The sequence below is a fragment of the Dryobates pubescens genome, chromosome 6 (genome assembly GCF_014839835.1).
Source record: "Dryobates pubescens isolate bDryPub1 chromosome 6, bDryPub1.pri, whole genome shotgun sequence".
Classification (NCBI taxonomy): domain Eukaryota; kingdom Metazoa; phylum Chordata; class Aves; order Piciformes; family Picidae; genus Dryobates; species Dryobates pubescens.
This window is the reverse complement of record NC_071617.1, coordinates 39,061,335-39,079,019: the sequence shown is the minus strand read 5'-3', so window position 1 is coordinate 39,079,019 and position 17,685 is coordinate 39,061,335. Positions and strand designations below refer to the sequence as shown.

Genomic DNA, 17,685 nt, shown 5'->3' with positions numbered 1-17,685 from the left:
AACCTGCAAATAGATGTTAATCTCATGACCAGAACCACATCCTTGTAAATAGTCAACTGAAAATATTACACAGTGTCTGAGGGTTTAATTGGTCAGTGTGCCTGTGACAGTACTCTCCTGAATGGACAGCAGTGCCTCAGCTATCCTAGATGATTTTTCTTCCACCTCTATTAAACTCTAAAAGAATAATTGCTAAAGTCTCAGGACAGGGCCAAACCTCTGTACTCATTTCCAAAGGCAGCTAAAATTCCAGATTGTTTTTTTGAACCCCACATGCTTCAGAAGCCTGCACATACAACAGCATGCATCAGCTTCACTGCAAACAAGTAGCTGGTCAGCAGCTTGCTGAAGTTGAGACAAAACCAACAGGCGCAGTAAAATTCCTGCCCAAGACAAATTCTGAAACAGGGTATGAATAAAGCAACCTATAACAGTCCACACTATTAGAAGAAACCTGATATTCTAAACCACCTGCCACTTTTCTGCATTTTCTACATTACTGCAGCGTCACTGAAGACCAGAATTGCAGGATGTTCCAGAAAAATTACATCAAATTTGCTAGTCACAGAAGACTACAGCAAAACCTCCACATATGCTGGATTTAGAATTAGCACCAAGGCATTTTTCTTTTTCTAATACCTAACTTAGAGCTAAACATCAACTCAAGCGTTTCTATTATCAAAGCAGCACATCTTACAGTAGCACATATAATACCATTATCAGTATGTCCTGAGCCTTTTATCAACAGCCTGTCAGTGAGGGGAAGACACCTCCACATGCATACATCCAGACTTTCTGAAGAAACTCTGAACAGAGCACAACCCAGGCTGCAACAACAGTGGAGTTTCAAAGAGAAGCAACCCAACATATGGGCTCTCTCGGATTCAAAAATGTTACACTTGCTAGATTTTTCACTTTAGAACACCACCAGAAACCTATCAGTACCAAGGAAGCTGGCTTAAAGTTTTGGAAATGAGTAAGAACATGCAAACAGGTGCACACCTGCAAGACAATGTTTTCCCTCCTGTCCACTGTCCTACATTCTCTTACTCATTTTCTTGCCAAAAGTCTTCAGCACTCATGGACCCATAAGGTATTAACATGATTTTCAGATCCTGAAGTACCCACTATACCCCCGTGAAAACTGTCACAGACTGAATATTGCCTCTGGTAAAGGTGTGAGCTGCTTCTGCTCATCTCACAGAAGCAGAGAATCAACAAGGTTGGAAAAGACCTCAAAGATCATCAAGTCCAACCTGTCACCCAACACCTCATGACTGCTGGACCATGGCATCAAGTGCCATGTCCAATCCTCTCTTGAACACCTCCAGGGATGGTGACTCCACCACCTCCATGGGCAGCACATTCCAATGGCTAACAACTCCTTCTGTGAAGAACTTTCTCCTCACCTCGAGCCTAAACTTCCCCTGGTACAGCTTGAGACTGTGTCCTCTTGTGCTGATACTGGTTGCCTGGGAGAAGAGACCAAACCCCTCCTGGCTACAGCCACCCTTCAGGCAGTTGTAGACAGCAATAAGGTCTTCCCTGAGCCTCCTCTTCTCCCGGCTAAACAATCCCAGCTCCTTCAACCTCTCCTCGTAGGGCTTGTGCTCAAGGCCTCTCCCCAGCCTCGTTGCCCTTCCCTGGACACATTCAAGAGACTCAATGTCCTTCTTAAACTGAAGGGCCCGGAACTAGACACAGGACTCAAGGTATGGCCTAACCAGTGCTCTCAGTACATTCTAAAGGTTTACTTCCCCTGAACAGGCTAGACTGTTTAGACTACAGCTCACTCAGGGACCATCTTTTAATCCATATGCTTATGTGGAATTTAATGTAGATAGCTTATACATGTGGAGCAATTTAGCAATACAAACTAAGACGGGAAGATAACTCTGTATAAAGGCTTTCTGTGTCAGTATCAGTTATTTTCCAAACAGCATGCATACATACCAAAAGGCATACAATATTGTATTATGTAATATTATTAGAGTATGCAACCACTGCCATAACCCTGAATTCACCATTTTCAAGTTCACATTCCATGCAGATTAAATCCATTCTCAAATGAAAGCAGCTCACAAGTTGCACAAGACATTTGGTAGGTCACTTCTACAAAGCATTTAATCCACTAAAACAGAGGAACAAGATACTATGAACTCTACTCACTGAAATAAAGGATCCTTGATGGGGGTGCAAAAGAAAGAGGGGAAGAAGGTGGCATTCCTGAACCATATGAGTGGATTAATTATTGCATAATACACCTGTCAAATGGCATTTTTGTTGACCAAGTACTTAAATTATGCAAGCGTTCTTGAATCGGCTAGAGGGTACTTCAAACAGCAAACATGCTTAGGTGGGGCAGAAATTACTATCTGACAAGTTTGAAGATAGTTAAAAAAAAAATCAATCTTTTATATGAAGCATTTTGGAGAACCCAATGAAATAACCATTTACCATGGGGAAAAATTCACATCAGTAGAGAATACTTGACAGAGTCATAAGATTAAATGGTTTAAAAAAAAAAAAGGGGGGGGGAAGAGCGAGCACTCCCCTTAAGTCCTAGGATTTACTCATTCAGCCTATCCACAGTGAGACTGATCAAACTTCTAACAACTTCTGCATCTATACCCCCTCCTCATACCTGCTGGATTTTTCCATTTAATTTCTGTTGAAATAATGGAGTCATGGGATGTTTCAAATTGAATCATGATGCCCAGAAATAGAGAGCAAAAAAATTCTGAGTCAAACATGCACCTGATCTAATTCAAATTCCACGCCACATTCAAAGTTATGTGTTCTTATTGATGTTGAGATTTCTGTAATGACAAGACAGAATAGAAATAGTTAAAAAATTATCCACCCTGTGCACAAGGAAGTCATCAAGTGCCCAGTAAGTGTTTTCTAGGGGGTAGGAGAAGGGGACTGGTAAATATGGTCACAAATGCCAAAGACTTACTTTTCACTCCAGTTTCACAAGTTCAATAATTTTTGTGATAATTTTTCTTCTGACACCATGAATAATTTTTCAATTGTGTTTTCCCCCATAGTCTGGATTGCTGACAGCCTTTGAACAAGTATTTTGACTGTCCTCATGCCAACAGTCATTTGGTGCACCACTTAGCACTGATTAAGTTCCCAACTAGATCATCAATTGTAACACTTGATGTTAGTGGAGGAATCTCTCTGTACATAATAGGTATCAGAACTAGTTGGACATTTCCCCAGCCACTCACTATATAACAGAAAAAAGAAACAAACAAAAATAATTAGGAGATCTGGGCAACACTTTTTCAGTCAAACCAATCTAAACAACTTCTAAATTGCATGAACTTCAGTAGCTTGTATTCAGAGCAAGATACTACCTGATGTTTTAAGGTCTGGACTGCATCACAGGCCAGGAAGCCAATCCAAGCACAGAAATGTGTCTGGGAAAAAAGCATAATGTTCCAGGCTTTGGATCATTTGACCCATTAGATACAGAGCATGGGACTGAAAACAAGGTTCTCCAAGGGTACTGGCTACAGAAATCATAAGCGCTAGCACTACTTGTGGTAAAAATATTAGCAAACCTGTAAGGAAGTTGTTGTTACTTCAGAAAAGCGGAAGGGAATTCCATTGTGCCTGAACATTAGAGAATTCCAATGCCAAAAAAAACCTCAAGAGTTTAGCTCTCCTCTTCCAAATCTTGAAACCACCACTAGATTTTCAAAGTTTCATTTCTTTTTGTTCATACTTTATCATGTATTTCTATGGAAGGAAAATTAGTCCTTGCTAGGCTTAAAGCGGTGTGTAGAACATCCAGGTTCTCCCTACTTGTCCCAAAAAAACGTCATGCAGACCATAATGCTCCAAGCTCCCAGACAGAAGCCATTCAGAAGAGACTAGGACTAGACACAGCAGGGCAAGCTTTTACAATTGGCCTAGAGGATTAACCTGCATATTTGCCTATCTGCTACAGCAGCTTTCTCCTAGTCCCATGGGACTCCCACATCAGAAGCTACACACCAGACAGAGAAGCCACAAGCATTCAAGCAAACCTTAAGTTACCTACACTAAACAAAAAGAGTACAGAAATAACTGTATTTCCCCCCTAAAAAACAGCACACAAAAACCCAAACAAAACCACATATGTATACACAAAAAGAGTCAACAAAACACCACACAACACACACCTCCCCCACATCTCTAACTCTACCAAAGAAACCCAAAAAGAACCCAAACACCAAAGTACCAAAATGCTACATATTATTGGTTAGTTACTGGAGCAGAAATATTTCTTTCCAAAGGCTACCCAGAGGCTAATTAATATGAAAGTGTGTTCTAAAGGTACCTAAGGAAACAGTGAGACAAGCAGTTTTGTTAACTATGCATTTCAAGCATGTTGCAAAACCTTGTTTGCATTACACTGGTAGAAAATAATTTTGGCTCATTTTCAGTTTTATTTTATATGCTACTGTTATGGATCAGAATAATTTAGCAAAGCAATCAAGGCCTCTTCACCAGAAATTCCTTCAGACGCAGAGGCCAAGGGCAGTCACAGCTCAGTCTCAACAACTCAGCTGCACCCTCGTAATTGGCTGGGGGTGTGCAAAGTCCCTCAAGAGCACCCTTCCAGAAGGGTGCCCACCTGCACCAGGGGGACTGATCTCAGAACTATTCTTTACCAAGAATATTAACTACATTCAGGAAGGACATATTTAAGGATAATGCTACAAATTACACCTTAGAACTGCATAAAGATGTGAATAGTTAAGGTGGCAACATGAACAAGGATGTCCTTTAGGTTCGAGGATAAAGATTGCACAAACAACAGATTTATTAACACTGGCTTAACAAACACTGCTCCATTTCTAGTTTCAGAAAGAGAGGCAACCAGTAAGAGATGGAGATTTATATTCCAGGTGTTAAGAGTTCACTTATGCCAAGTGTGTTAAATACTGAAACAGACAAGTACTTTTAGCTGCTGCAGTAACAATTCAGTGTTTTCTGTAGCCTACTATATGCTAATACTCTGAAATAAGGCACTACTGAAGCTTCAAAAACGGCATAAAAACATGCTTATAACTGTAGCCAGTAGGGGTCATTTCAGTGTAAAAAATTGCAGTCAAAGAAAAGGCAAGAGACAGAAAGAAGAGTGAAAACATCAAATTTCTATTCACATAGGTCAGTAAGTGACTTCCATTTCTTCCTTCCTGAATGGGAGTAGAACAGGGTTTGCACTCTCAGTGGACAGAATAAAAAGAAGGAGCTTTTATTCTGTTCATGAATAAAGGCATGGCTTAGTACTACTCACACATCAGGTATCAGCAGTCTAGTCTGTTGCACACATGCCTGTAAACTGCACAACTGTTCACATCATCACAAACAGAAAAACAGAGCTTATCAACCTCATTTTAGTAATCTGAGGTAGTAGATCAGGCCCCTTTCTCGTTGCTGCAGCCCGTTGTGCACAACACACACCATGAAGACCGTGACATTACTTCTGCTGCTTAGAATAAGGCAGTTGCCTAACAATTCAGCAGTAGGTATTCCAGGACTACTTACTGGGCTGACAGTTCAGCTCAGTTGTTTTTCATTTACAAGAATGAAAATTAAATAGATAACTTATCTCCCTGAGTATTCCTACAGAGACAGCTGGAACTAGTTCCTAACCACAACATTAATTGAAATGCAATCTTGCCAACAAATGCTTCATACTATTTTCAACAGTACATGGGACGTGTTACAAGTTGAACTACAGTTACATACAGATTGCATCACTTCAAAGGAATGAAATACTCCTAAACTGCCAGAGACATCCGTACTGTGATAGAGTAAGGGAGTTGGAACATTAAGGCATTTAATGATTGCAGGCTTTTAGTTCCTTTAATGGGGGATGGGGAAGAGAGGGAAGCTTAGCCTGTTTATGCCAAGCTTTTAGTTGAAAACATGCAAAAGGAGAAAGTCATGCAAAACCTGGTAGGTTTTAAAAGTATCTTTTCCCTCTTTACTTATACTTCTCTATTTTCAAAAACTTTTCCAATACATATTAAAAATAATACAGAGAGAAGCCACAGCACTATGCATATTCAACAACATTGCTTCAACCAAGGTCTCCAAAGTAGCTTTGGACCATTTTTAATTAACAACAGAGCTTTTAACCCTGGAGCTCGTCCTACCCAAGCAACAGCCACAAAAGCTGATGGCATTGGTTATAATACAGGCAGAGCACACAGGCCTGCTCTGCTGTGGTTTGCAATTTATTTGTTAGGAAGGCAAATGGAGTTTGAAGCCAAGAATGAGCACCGGGACAAAGGTCTGCTGCCCACTATAAATTATCCATTTTAGCTCTCTCAATATAGTGGATCATTTTAAATCCTTGTTTTTTGGACAGATGCTGCTGCTTCCCCAGGTCTCCGTACTTTCTATCGCCCTCTACCCGCCAAGAGGAGACCACCTCCCGCTCCCTTCCAGAACTGTCGAAGCTCCCGCTCCGACTCTTATATACATTTATATACAAAACTACTGGTTATTTGTAATCTCTTTACAGCGCCATGTTTTCCCCCAACTTGGAAGAAAAGGCAGATGGAGATAGAAGACAAACAGATACTAAAACTTTGTCTTTGGTCTGCAAAATTGTACAAAAAAAAAATCTGAGGGACTCTAACAGACACAGAAGTGCAGGAGGTAAACTCCTCTTGCATTTCATATCAATTCATCAACTCAAAAGCAGTCAGCAGAAAGCAGAAATTACTTTTGAGACGAGTTCTGCCACGGGGATTTCTTCCTCCCCCTCGATGCGCCATCAGGGAAAAAAAGACATCCCTTATCATCACATACAGAGTAGGACAGGCGGGGAGATATTAAATGACAGGAACAGGAAGGAAAACTTCACAACATATGATCAGCCTTTGTGTTTCCTTACAGAGAAGGGAATCCGGAACAACCATCATGTGTGCACGACTGACCCCGGCCGATTTCTATCTGCCAAACCCTTCCCAAGTCCTTTATGAACAAGTATTGGTTGGGCATCAGTAACTGGTATAAGCTATTAGCAAGCCCGTGAAGCCCTATGGAAAGTGTGAAGTGGAAAAAAACCTAGAAGTTTAGGCAAAAGAAATTAAGGGTAAGACTTTTAAATAAGAGGAAGGGGGCGTTAGGAAGGGTTAAGAGACACGCGAGCAGATGGGACAGGCGAGCAAAGAGTCCCTCCACCTCAGGGGATGGATGCACGATGTCCCGTTGTCTCTCACCTTCGCAGACGCCCACTTCGTACTCGGTGATGGAGTCTCCGTTTAGCGGCGGTCGGATGACACAGCGCAACCCCCGGTCGCAAGCTCCGTGCAGCCCATAGACTCCCCCGCAGCTCTCGTTACGCTGCCGAGCGCACATGAAACAGCAACCGCAGATCCCCAACACGATGCTACCGGGGCAACTCTTAGGTTCTTCGCATTTGGATTCATCGCAAGGCAAGCAGACGAGAGCCCGCGTACCCGACTCGCCCAGCAGCAGGGCCAGCAGGAACAGCCACCCCGCCGCCGCCAGGTGCCAGCCGCCGTCTCCGCCTGGGCGTCTCCTCCCCGTCGAGACTGCTGCCAGGTACATCCCGGCCGCCGCAGCCCGGCCTGGGCCGGGGGGAGCTTCTCGGAAGCCCCCTCGCCAGGCGGCGGACCCAAGCGTGCCGCTGCTCCTTCCCGCCGCCCCCACCTCCGGCCCCCCGAGGAAAGTTTCCTCTCGCGGCGGCTGCTTCAGCCAAACTTCTTCGCCGGGCGGCGGCTCCACCCGCAATTCCCTCCGGGAAGCGGCGTCCGTCAGTCCGTTCGTCGCTCGCCCGTCAGCTCCCGGTCCCGCAGCACCGTCCACGCTGGCGGCGCAGCGCCCCGCGCGAGCGACTGCGAGTCAGTCCCCGGGTGCGGCGGCTGCAACGTCTGGCTCTGCCCCACTCGCTGCCCAAGTCCCGACTCGCCTCCTGCCTGCTACTCACCCCGCTCCGAGTGCGCCCTCTACGCTTCCCCCATTGGGCGGTGACCACTTTCACCCCGCCCGGGCTGCCTTCTCGCGCCCCTTCATTGGATGGTGCCCAGGCTTGGCCCCGCCCGCTCCTCCTCCCGCCTTCCCCACCCCCCTTGCCCCCCTCCCTGCGGCCCCAGATCCTAGGGCTGGGGAGAGAGGCAGGGGAGGCGAGGAGCCGCTTGGGCCCCACATCGGCCTCCGCCTCCCCTTCCCTCCTCTCTCCCCTCCCCCGCCTAGTGCTGCTTCTACTGCGGAGCGAGGCGGCGGCGCCGCCGGACCGGAGGGACGGGCTGCCGGCGGCCCGGGAGACACATCTGCCTCTGGGGGACATCGGAGGTGCAAAGGGAGAGAGTCCCAAGAAAGGCACAGCCACAACAGGGCGACGACGGGGAAAGCCGTGAAAAGGGCCTCGCGTCCGCGGCAGCGAGAGCCTCCTCCTCTTCCCCCCGCCTTGCTCTCCTGAGGGGCGCGGGGATCCGGGATGGGGAGCAGCTCAGCGCTCTGTCAGCCCTTGCGCCACGGCAGGGCTTTCCGCGATCGAGGGATCGCGCCCAGGTGCTCCGCCGGTGCGGAGCCTTGACCGACTGGCTCCGCGGGGGCGGGAGGGGGACTGCAATAGTGTCCGTAACTACTGCCACCCGGGTCTAACGGTGGTGGCGGTGAAGCGCTGAGTTGACTCGTCTGTCTCTGCGCTCGTAAACAAGCGGAGGTGCCGCAGCTGGCCCTGGCCAGTGGACTTTGCTGGCGCACGGACAAGAGGCGCCCGCGGCTACCAGCTCATGTGCTTGTCGAGAGGCTGCCGTCGCTGCCCAGAGCCAGTACGCGTGCCTCGGGAGCAGCGTGGGGCGGGCAGCGGCGGCCCTGCCGGCGCCCGGTGCGCTGGGGCAACGCGGGCCGGAGCCGTGTCCCGGGGAGGGCGGCAGCCGCGGCAGGAAGTGCTGCCGCGCTGGGCCCGGCGGCACCGGTAGGAGCCCGGCGCTGCCCGTCGGCGCAGGAGGGCCGAGCAGGCGGCAGCGCTCCAGTGGAGTTGCGGCAGGGTGAGCCGCTTGCCCCAAACCGGGACGAAGGGACCGGAGGGAAAACCAAATGAACCGTGTCGCCTAAAGGCAAATCGCTGACTTGTCTACGCTCGCTTCCTCCTGCAGGCTGCAGCTACCGGGCGAAAGGGATAGCAATCAGAGGGGAGGTCGTTGTCTTCACAAGGGCAGCCCCTCGGAATAACCGAACAGCAGGATCCATTCCTACATGTCGCGTCATGCCCTGCGCTGCCCTCCCCAGGGTGCGGAGGCGACTCTGGGCGCAATGTATTCTGCTGTTAGAGATGCCTTGAAGCTGTGGCGATTGAGCGAAATTATTTACTCAGCAGGTGGGATTGTGTCAACTGCATGGCGTTGAGCCTGGAAAGTCTTGGGCTGCACATACTGGTGCTAGTGATGTGGGGAAGTTTAGGAGAGAGGTTCTGGAAACTTGATATGGGCTATTAGGAGTGCTGAGATACGGCTTCGGCAGTTTCTCTAGACCCACTTCAGCAGAACCAGTTCTCATGTCAGCAGAGGGGCTGCTTCGTAAAGGCCAAACTCCCCCTTGGCAAGGCAAAATTGCTACAAGTGACAAGAAACTGTAGCAGTAGCACGCCTTTTTGGCATGTTTTAAAACTAAAAACTGATTATCATTCATTCCTGCCTAAATCCCTACTAGGTAGCAAAGATTCCATGTTACTAGTCTAGGACCCTTACCAATGGACACAGTACAGCAGTGTAACGTGACCCTAAAAAACCAAAGCATTTCCTTATATGCCTTAAAGAAAACATTTCCCATCTTTGTTATTAAAAACAATTACATTTTTACCAGGAGAATAGCTAACTTCTGATTCACTCAGAAATTTAACTAAATTATTGAAGATTATTTTTCAAGAGCTACAGATGTTTTAATTAGCCCAAAGAGTTTGCAAGGCATTCGTTTTTCAGTGAAAAGTTCATTATTTGATATTGTGATAAAACACTGTCAGTACAGCATATATGGATATACATATACAGCATATGGATTAGAGCCATTCAGCTGACCTGCCTGAATAGCAAATGGACAATGAGAAGCAGCCATCTACTGGGCATCGATGTTTGAACTGATACTTTGCTACTTTTTAATAGCTCTGGAAAGTAAATCACAAGCTGATCTCAATAAAGGCGCTCTTTTTGTATAAACAAACAAGCATATTTTAGAGAACAACCAAAGGCATTCTGTGCTCCTATGTTCTGGAAAGCCGTAAGTCAGGAAAGCACTGTGAGGATGATATCAGACAAGCACTTGAATTCTAAATGTTGCAGCAAATGGGCAATACTCCCGGGTGTAACAACATGCAAAGCAAGAAGTTTCATATTGTTTCCTCAAAAATACAGGTTCTTCCCTCAGCCGTCTTGTGTCAGTTTGCTGAAGCACCTGCAGAGGTCAGAGTACTTTTGAGTCACCAGAAGTTTCCACCAAAACCTTCACAGTGATTTGGATGAGAACAATTTGTAAACACATTCTGTTTCCTGTAAACTCGAAACATTGGTTCTTGGTCAAGTCTTTTACTGATGAGACACATGAAGGGGTTTTACCTTCTTTGTATGGTGTTGCTGAGATTGGGTTCTGTATAAGGCATAAAGTTCCTGCAGCTGTATTTGAAAAATGCTGTTCACAAACATGAGACTCTGCAGAGAGGAATCAAACAAATTATTCCAGTAATAGAGAGGATGCTACACAATACAAGATCAGAGACTCAAATCCAATAAGCTTAGTTTGTCAAAAGATGAAAAGTGAACTGATTATGGTGTATTAATCCCTTCATGTGGAAAAATTAACTGGTCTATGAAAAGTATGTAGGTATTTTTCCAGGACTTGTGAACATAGCCAGCACGGAAATCCCAGACATGTTGGATTGCATGCACAGGCAGTTCCAGTATTTCCCAGACATGCCAGACCTACCAGTCATGTACTGTACTGATGTGCAGTATACTCAATGCACAAAGAATTCATTGGACCTACTGTGCCTGTTTGCCTGTGTGGGAATGAACAAAGAAGCGCTAGAAGCAGTACAAAAACAGATGAAGAGGAAAGCTATGGGCAGCTTAGATAAGAATGTTGTAGGGCCCTGAGAAAAAGGAAAATTTTTGAGCTGACTGCCAAATGAGAGAGGATTCAGCAGTGAGCAGGATTAGTACTCTTCTTCATACACTGTATCTCCAATGAGAGCTGCATGTAAAGGAGCAAACTCCAGAAACATTTATGGAACAAGGACCAAAATTTAGGGTTCTTGTCTCATTATGCCTTGCCTTTTAGGTACAAGTCACAAACTGCTTGTGCCTGTGTTTGTGTTTCCCTTTTCTGGCCCCAGGAATCTAAATACTTTGTTGCACAGTGGCACGGATTCAACAGGGAAGGTAGATAAGAGTCCATAGGGACAATGAGGTACTCCTTGGAAATCAGCAAATCTGGTATCTGATGACTTTACAGAGCAAGTGAATACCCTTGTTTTCCCCAGCAAAAAAGCAATGAAGGATCTTTAGAGGGATCCTTCTGCTCCTTGCTGCCTCTTGATTTTTAAAGGGTCTACTGATCCAAATAGCTTAGGAGTAAATCGATTCAGCTGCTGAAGTGAAATCCAGCTCCTAATTTCCTCTAGAAACAGATTAATAAATTCTGCTATATACAACTGTGGGAGGAAGAAAAGCGTTATGATAAACAGAATATTAGTGTTGTATCAAAGCCACATCTAGGCTGTATAACTTCATTGGTCATCATATGCTGTGAAGTTTTACACAATCATATCAGAAAAGTGCTGCTCCCTCCCCATGTGAATATATATATATATATATATATATATATATATATAGTGATATTCACTATAATGACATCTGAAATACAGATTTCATTTTATGACACAAGTGGAGATAACATTTATACTACCAACAACAAAAGCATATTCCACCACACACACACAAATATCCAAATGTCTTAATTTCAATTAAAAAAATGTTTCTGCCATGCTGGTATATATGTATCTGAGTTTTGGGAACATTGGTGATTTTGATACCAATTTTTTTCTATGCAAATGTTTTGTTTCTTTTCTGTGCCTCATTGTCTCTTTGTTGCACATTAAATTCCTTTTTTATTCTTTAGCCTGTTACAATGGTTTGTGTCTTCTTTGTAGCAGTCTCCTGACATAAACTCTTCCATAAACAGGTTATACACATGCGCAATCTCTACTCACAGAAAAACAGGATCAAGATGAAACCTGCCACTAATGCAAGCAGCACAGAATCAGTCTCAAACACGCGAGAAAAATTTCTCTCTTCTTCACAGAGATATCGTAGGCTTATTACATTAGTAGTTGCAAGGTATTTCAAAACCCATAAATGGAAAATGGTGGGAAACTGGAAAAACAAATAAGAGCATTTATTTTAATAGAAACAACCTTTTAAAGAATTGTTTTATACCAGTTCACAATAAATAAATATCCCATCAGGCAGGGTCTGTTGGAGTTCTTCAGCCCTGTAAGCTTTTCCTCTTACTAGCTTGGGACAGCTCAGTAGTTCAAAATTTCAGTCTGAAATAACTGCCAGGCAGAATTGTTTGCAGCTTTTTCCTAATGTATCTTTGATTACTCATATGGAACATACAAGTAAAAGGACCTGCTTTTTTAACAGCCTCAGAGCAACTGCATAAGCAATTGCAAAATGCAATTACATGATGGATTTACTTGTGCATGCTTTTCCACGAGTTTAGATAAACTACAGTAATAAAAATTACAAACAAATAAGCTATAAATGAATAGGACTGGCCTTTTACAGGTGCAGTTCTTCCCATCACACTTAAAATGCTGAAATTATTGTGCATTCACCCTAAGGATATTTTTCAGATCTGAACATTTTAGAACATATACCTTAAAAAAATGCAAGGTTAAAGAACTGGAAGTTCTATTTAAGGCTATCTACCAAGAGTGTATCAGAAGAAATAACTGCTGTGTCCAGAAGTGCAAGTTTGTACTTAAACTGATCACACTCAAAATCATGTTGGTTTTAGCTTCTTTAGCACAAATAAAGTATTTTTAACAAATCAGCAGAATTAGCAAATAAGAATTGCTGTCAGTTTGCAGAAGAAACTGTTATTTTTTTACTACAGAAAATCTGGACACCAGAAAAGTAGGTGGGTTAGATCAACCTCTACCACTGTTTTCATAGTGCTGCATCTTGATAAGATTTTAAATGTTAAAATATAAAACTGAAAATATTACATTTCCTTGCAATCTGCTTTGTATCAATAACTGCACTATAAAATAGATTAAATCAGATTGGGTGAGGAATACACCAGATGTGTTCTAAAATCTGTCATAGAATGATAGAATTGTTCGGGTTGGAAGGGACCTCAAGGATCACCTAGTTCCAACCCCCCTGCCATGGGCAGGGACCCCTCACACTGGATAAGGTTGCTCAGAGCCACATCCAGTCTGGCCTTAAAAACCTCCAGGGATGGGGCTTCCACCACCTCCCTGGGCAACCTGTTCCAGTGCCTCACCACCTTCATGGTAAAGAACTTCTTCCTAACATCCAATCTGAATCTACCCATTTCTATTTTTGTTCCATTCCCTGTAGTCCTATCATAACCTGACACACTAAAAAATCACTCCCCAGCTTTCTTGTAGCCCTCCTTAAGTTACTGGAAGGCCACAATAAGGACTCCTCAGAGCCTTCTCTTCTCCAGACTGAATAGCCCCAACTCCCTCAGTCTGTCCTCATAGGAGGGGTGCTCCAGCCCTCTGATCATCCTCGCGGCCCTTCTCTGGACATGCTCCAGCATGTCCAGATTCTTCCTGTAATAGGGGCTCCAGAACTGGGTGCAGTACTCCAGGTGGGGTCTCACCAGAGCAAAGGGGGAGAATCACCTCCCTCAACCTGCTGGCTATGCTTCTCTTGATGCAGCCCAGAATGTGATTGGCTTTCTGGGCTGCAAGTGCACACTAGTGGCTCATGTTGAGCTTCATATCCACAAGCACCCCCAAGTCCTTTTCTTCAGAGCTGCTCTCAACATCATGCAATATCATATACCTCTTCTTTCAGTCTGCAGGAAGAAATGTTCAGCAGATTTCCTGGTCCAGCCTAGCTGAAAGAAACAGACTGACATTGCCTATACCCAGTGTTTTGAATAGTATTTATCTTTTCCAATTTGAACTCGCAATCTTAAGTAACCCCAACTCAGGCTGTGGTTAAGAATCATGAAGGTACAATGGTTTGCTTGTAACAAGAGCAGTGATAGAGTTAGGAAGAGGACACAGCATCTCTTGCTTCAAACGTTCCTGTCTCACAGAGTTAACATTTCACATAATGTTTGGAAAATGATGATGAAAGGAAACAAGCCCTGACCAGCAGATAAAACATCAATAAGAAACATGGGAAAGGGGATGGTTTGATTAATATGGACAATAGATGGACAATGAAGTTTTCTCAAGTGAGGGGAAAGATGGATGGATGTAGTTATGGGGAATTGCATCCTACCATTGGTAAGATCATGCAAGATATTACCATTTTCCTAGAAATTTCAAGTCTATCATTTCCTAATAATAAACCAATAACACTACAATATACCATTGATTTTATTCCACTCCTACCCTCTTAATATATACGGGATTAATGTTAGCAGTCATCTCCTTTAAAGCAGAAGGGTTCTTCTCTCATTAAATTGTCAGGCCAGTATTTCTTTTGAACTGAAGTAGATTCTCTATTCTAGGAAATGAGATTATGTTAAAACAGTAATGCCCCTCTCCTCTCCTAGCTAGTTGTGTAGTCTCCACAGCTGATTACAACTTCTACCACCTGCCCCGAGGTTAACTAGATTCTAGACTGAGTAGGTAGATTTTAGCATGCTTTAATTCATAATATGCAAGTTTACTTATCAGAGACTTTCTAAGGTTTCATATAATCAATATGTTCTTGAGTGCTTGACTGACATATTTTTCTTTTTTTTTTTTTTTTAAAGAAACAAAACATCTTTTTAAATTTTTCTTCAGAAAATAAGATACAGAGAGATTTGGTGATACACTTTTTGGGGGAAAAAAGGGTTAATCAACTTTCACAAGTCCATTTTAGAATTCTACCAGAAACACTGCTACAGGGCTCCTATTATTTTATGGCAGTAAAACTTCTAGAATTTTCTTAGTAATAAGGAGAAAGATTTGCTGTTGTGTCTGCTTAACTCTTCACAGCAATGAAGACTAGCCATAAAAACTGTTTTTTATGGTCCAGCTAATCTGGTTCTACAGGCATTTTTTTTTTTTTCCTTACTAGATTGCAAACAACAAGCAGATCACACCTGCAATTATTATATTGGACATATACAGCTTTTTCCCATTGTTTCATTTGTAGTCCATCATTGGAAAGTGTAGCACTGTTAGCTTGACTGGAGTTTTACAAACATTTTTCTCAGCCTTCAGCTGGATCTCTTGATTAGATTGTGACTAGAGTGCTGTTCCAGTCTTGTTGTCACTTTGTAGAACGTTTTAGGATAAAACCACTGATACCATCTCAATAATATGAACAGCTGAGCAGGAGGAGGACAACAGTTCATACAGTTCCCCTGACATACTTGAAAGAGTCCACACTAGTAGTAGGATGTAAACAAAGTCCAGGTCCTTCCTACACAAGAAAGTGTTTTTCCTTGATTCATTTTAAGTGATGCAACTGGATTCATATCATATAGAATCATAGAATCAATAAGGTTGGAAAAGACCTCAAAGATCATCAAGTCCAACCTGTCACCCAACACTTCATGACTACTAAACCATGGCACCAAGTGCCACGTCCAATCCCCTCTTGAACTCCTTCAGGGATGGTGACTCCACCATCTCCCTGGGCAGCACATTCCAACGGCCAATGACTCTCTCTGTGAAGAACTTTCTCCTCACCTTGAGCCTAAACTTCCCCTGGCACATCTTGAGACTGTGTCCTCTTGTTATGGAGCTTGTTGTTTGAGAGAAAAGACCAATCCCCTCCTGGCTACAACCAACCTTTCAGGCAGTTGTGGAGAACAATAGGGTCTCCCCTCAGTCTCTCCTCATAGGGCTTGTGCTCGAGGCCTCTCCCCAGCCTCATTGCCCTTCTCTGGACATGTTCAAGAGTCTCAATGTCCTTCTTAAACTGAGGGGCCCAGAACTGGACACAGTACTCAAGGTGTGGCCTAACCAGTGCTGAGTACAGGGGCACAATGACTTCCCTGCTCCTGCTGGCCACACTATTCCTGATACAGGCTAGGATGCCCCTGGCCTTCTTTGCCACCTGGGCACACTGCTGGCTCATGTTCAGCCAGCTGTCAATCAGTACCCCCAGGTCCCTTTCTGTTTGGCAGCTCTCCAGCCACTCCAACCACAGCCCGTAGTGCTGCATGGGGTTGTTGTGGCCAAAGTGCAGCACCAGACAGAATCTTACAGAATAAATGCAAACAAAATATATATTTATTTATTTTTTTATTCTTAGAGTTCTGTATGTATTCTCAATATAAAAATTTTGAGGCACAACAACACTTTATAAAAAATACAAAGTATTTTTAATTCTGTAGCTGAAGCTTCAGAAGTATAACTAAATAGTATGCAATATTTCAAGTCCAGCTGGTTATTTCTGTTATAAATGATTCCATAATATCTTTAATCATTGACATTTGTTGTAAGAAAGGAAAGTCGTTATAGGCCTACACCAAAAGCCACAGGTAAAGCTGTATTTACTCATATTTGAGGTTGAAGGAGGAAGCACTTCATCTGGAAAATTTAACAAAATAAGAATTAGAAATTAAGAGGAGAAAAGGCTTGCCCGTTCCTTTCTACCATCATGGTAGCTACAATACTATTAAAAACTCAGCTGTAGTACTTCACAAAGCTTATATTTCCATTTACCACAGAAACAAAAAGGGAATATAAATCCCAATTTTTAAGTTTCCACTTGGATTTATGAAACTTTGATAATGGTCTTGTATGGTATCAGGTGACCAACTATCTACCTTCCATAAGCTGGTAAAGCTATTTCCCTTAATTCTGCTGAGGTTGTCTGTTGTTGAAGTTGTTACAGCTGCTAATTTGGCCAGTGTCCTCCAGAAATAAAAGCCTGAATCTGTAAAACTTCTGCTGAAGATCCACCCTCTTCAGGCCAGGGCTGCCACAAACTCAGAACGTTGGTGGGATGAATGCAGCGATAGATGCACACACAGAGTGCTGAATGGGAAAGTGCAATGAGTGACAAATAAATGAAAGGTTTATCTGGTGGCTGTTGCCATGGCTCAGATGAGTGATCATCCCTGATTGATGGGCTGTCAGCTTTAAAGAGCCTTCTTATAAAGTGGACCAAGCAATCATTACCAAATATGCAGTGTGTTTAGACTCTTCACTTTCAGATGCTGATTTTAAATGCCTCTTTTCACCCTCATGTGATATAGATGGTTCAGTTAGTATCTTGCTTTTTGTAGAAGAGTTATGATAAAACTCCTTGATTAGATAGAAGATTCCCAGGGAGTCATACATTTACTTAATAGTTATCATTAGCAAACATATCAGTAGACCTTTCCTAACTCTATCTAAATGGCAGGAGATAGCATTTAGCAGCTCTTCTGTATTGGAGATTTTGGGTTTGTCATAAAAGGGAATGAGTTATATGTGGGAATTTTAGATAGCAG

At 43.5% G+C, this 17,685-nt stretch overlaps 1 protein-coding gene across 2 annotated transcripts in view; it reads right to left on the bottom strand.

Annotated features, from left to right (window-relative positions):
• The window catches only part of CRIM1 (cysteine rich transmembrane BMP regulator 1), a 186,793-nt gene extending 178,843 nt beyond the window's left edge, over window positions 1-7,950 (bottom strand). For both annotated transcript variants that reach the window (XM_009911724.2, XM_054162346.1), the window contains exon 1: window positions 7,236-7,950. In XM_009911724.2, the coding sequence (XP_009910026.2) occupies window positions 7,236-7,587 (352 nt within the window). In that variant the 5' untranslated portion in view covers window positions 7,588-7,950. The remainder of the gene's footprint in view (window positions 1-7,235) is intronic.
• Between the last annotated feature and the right edge of the window lie 9,735 nt (window positions 7,951-17,685).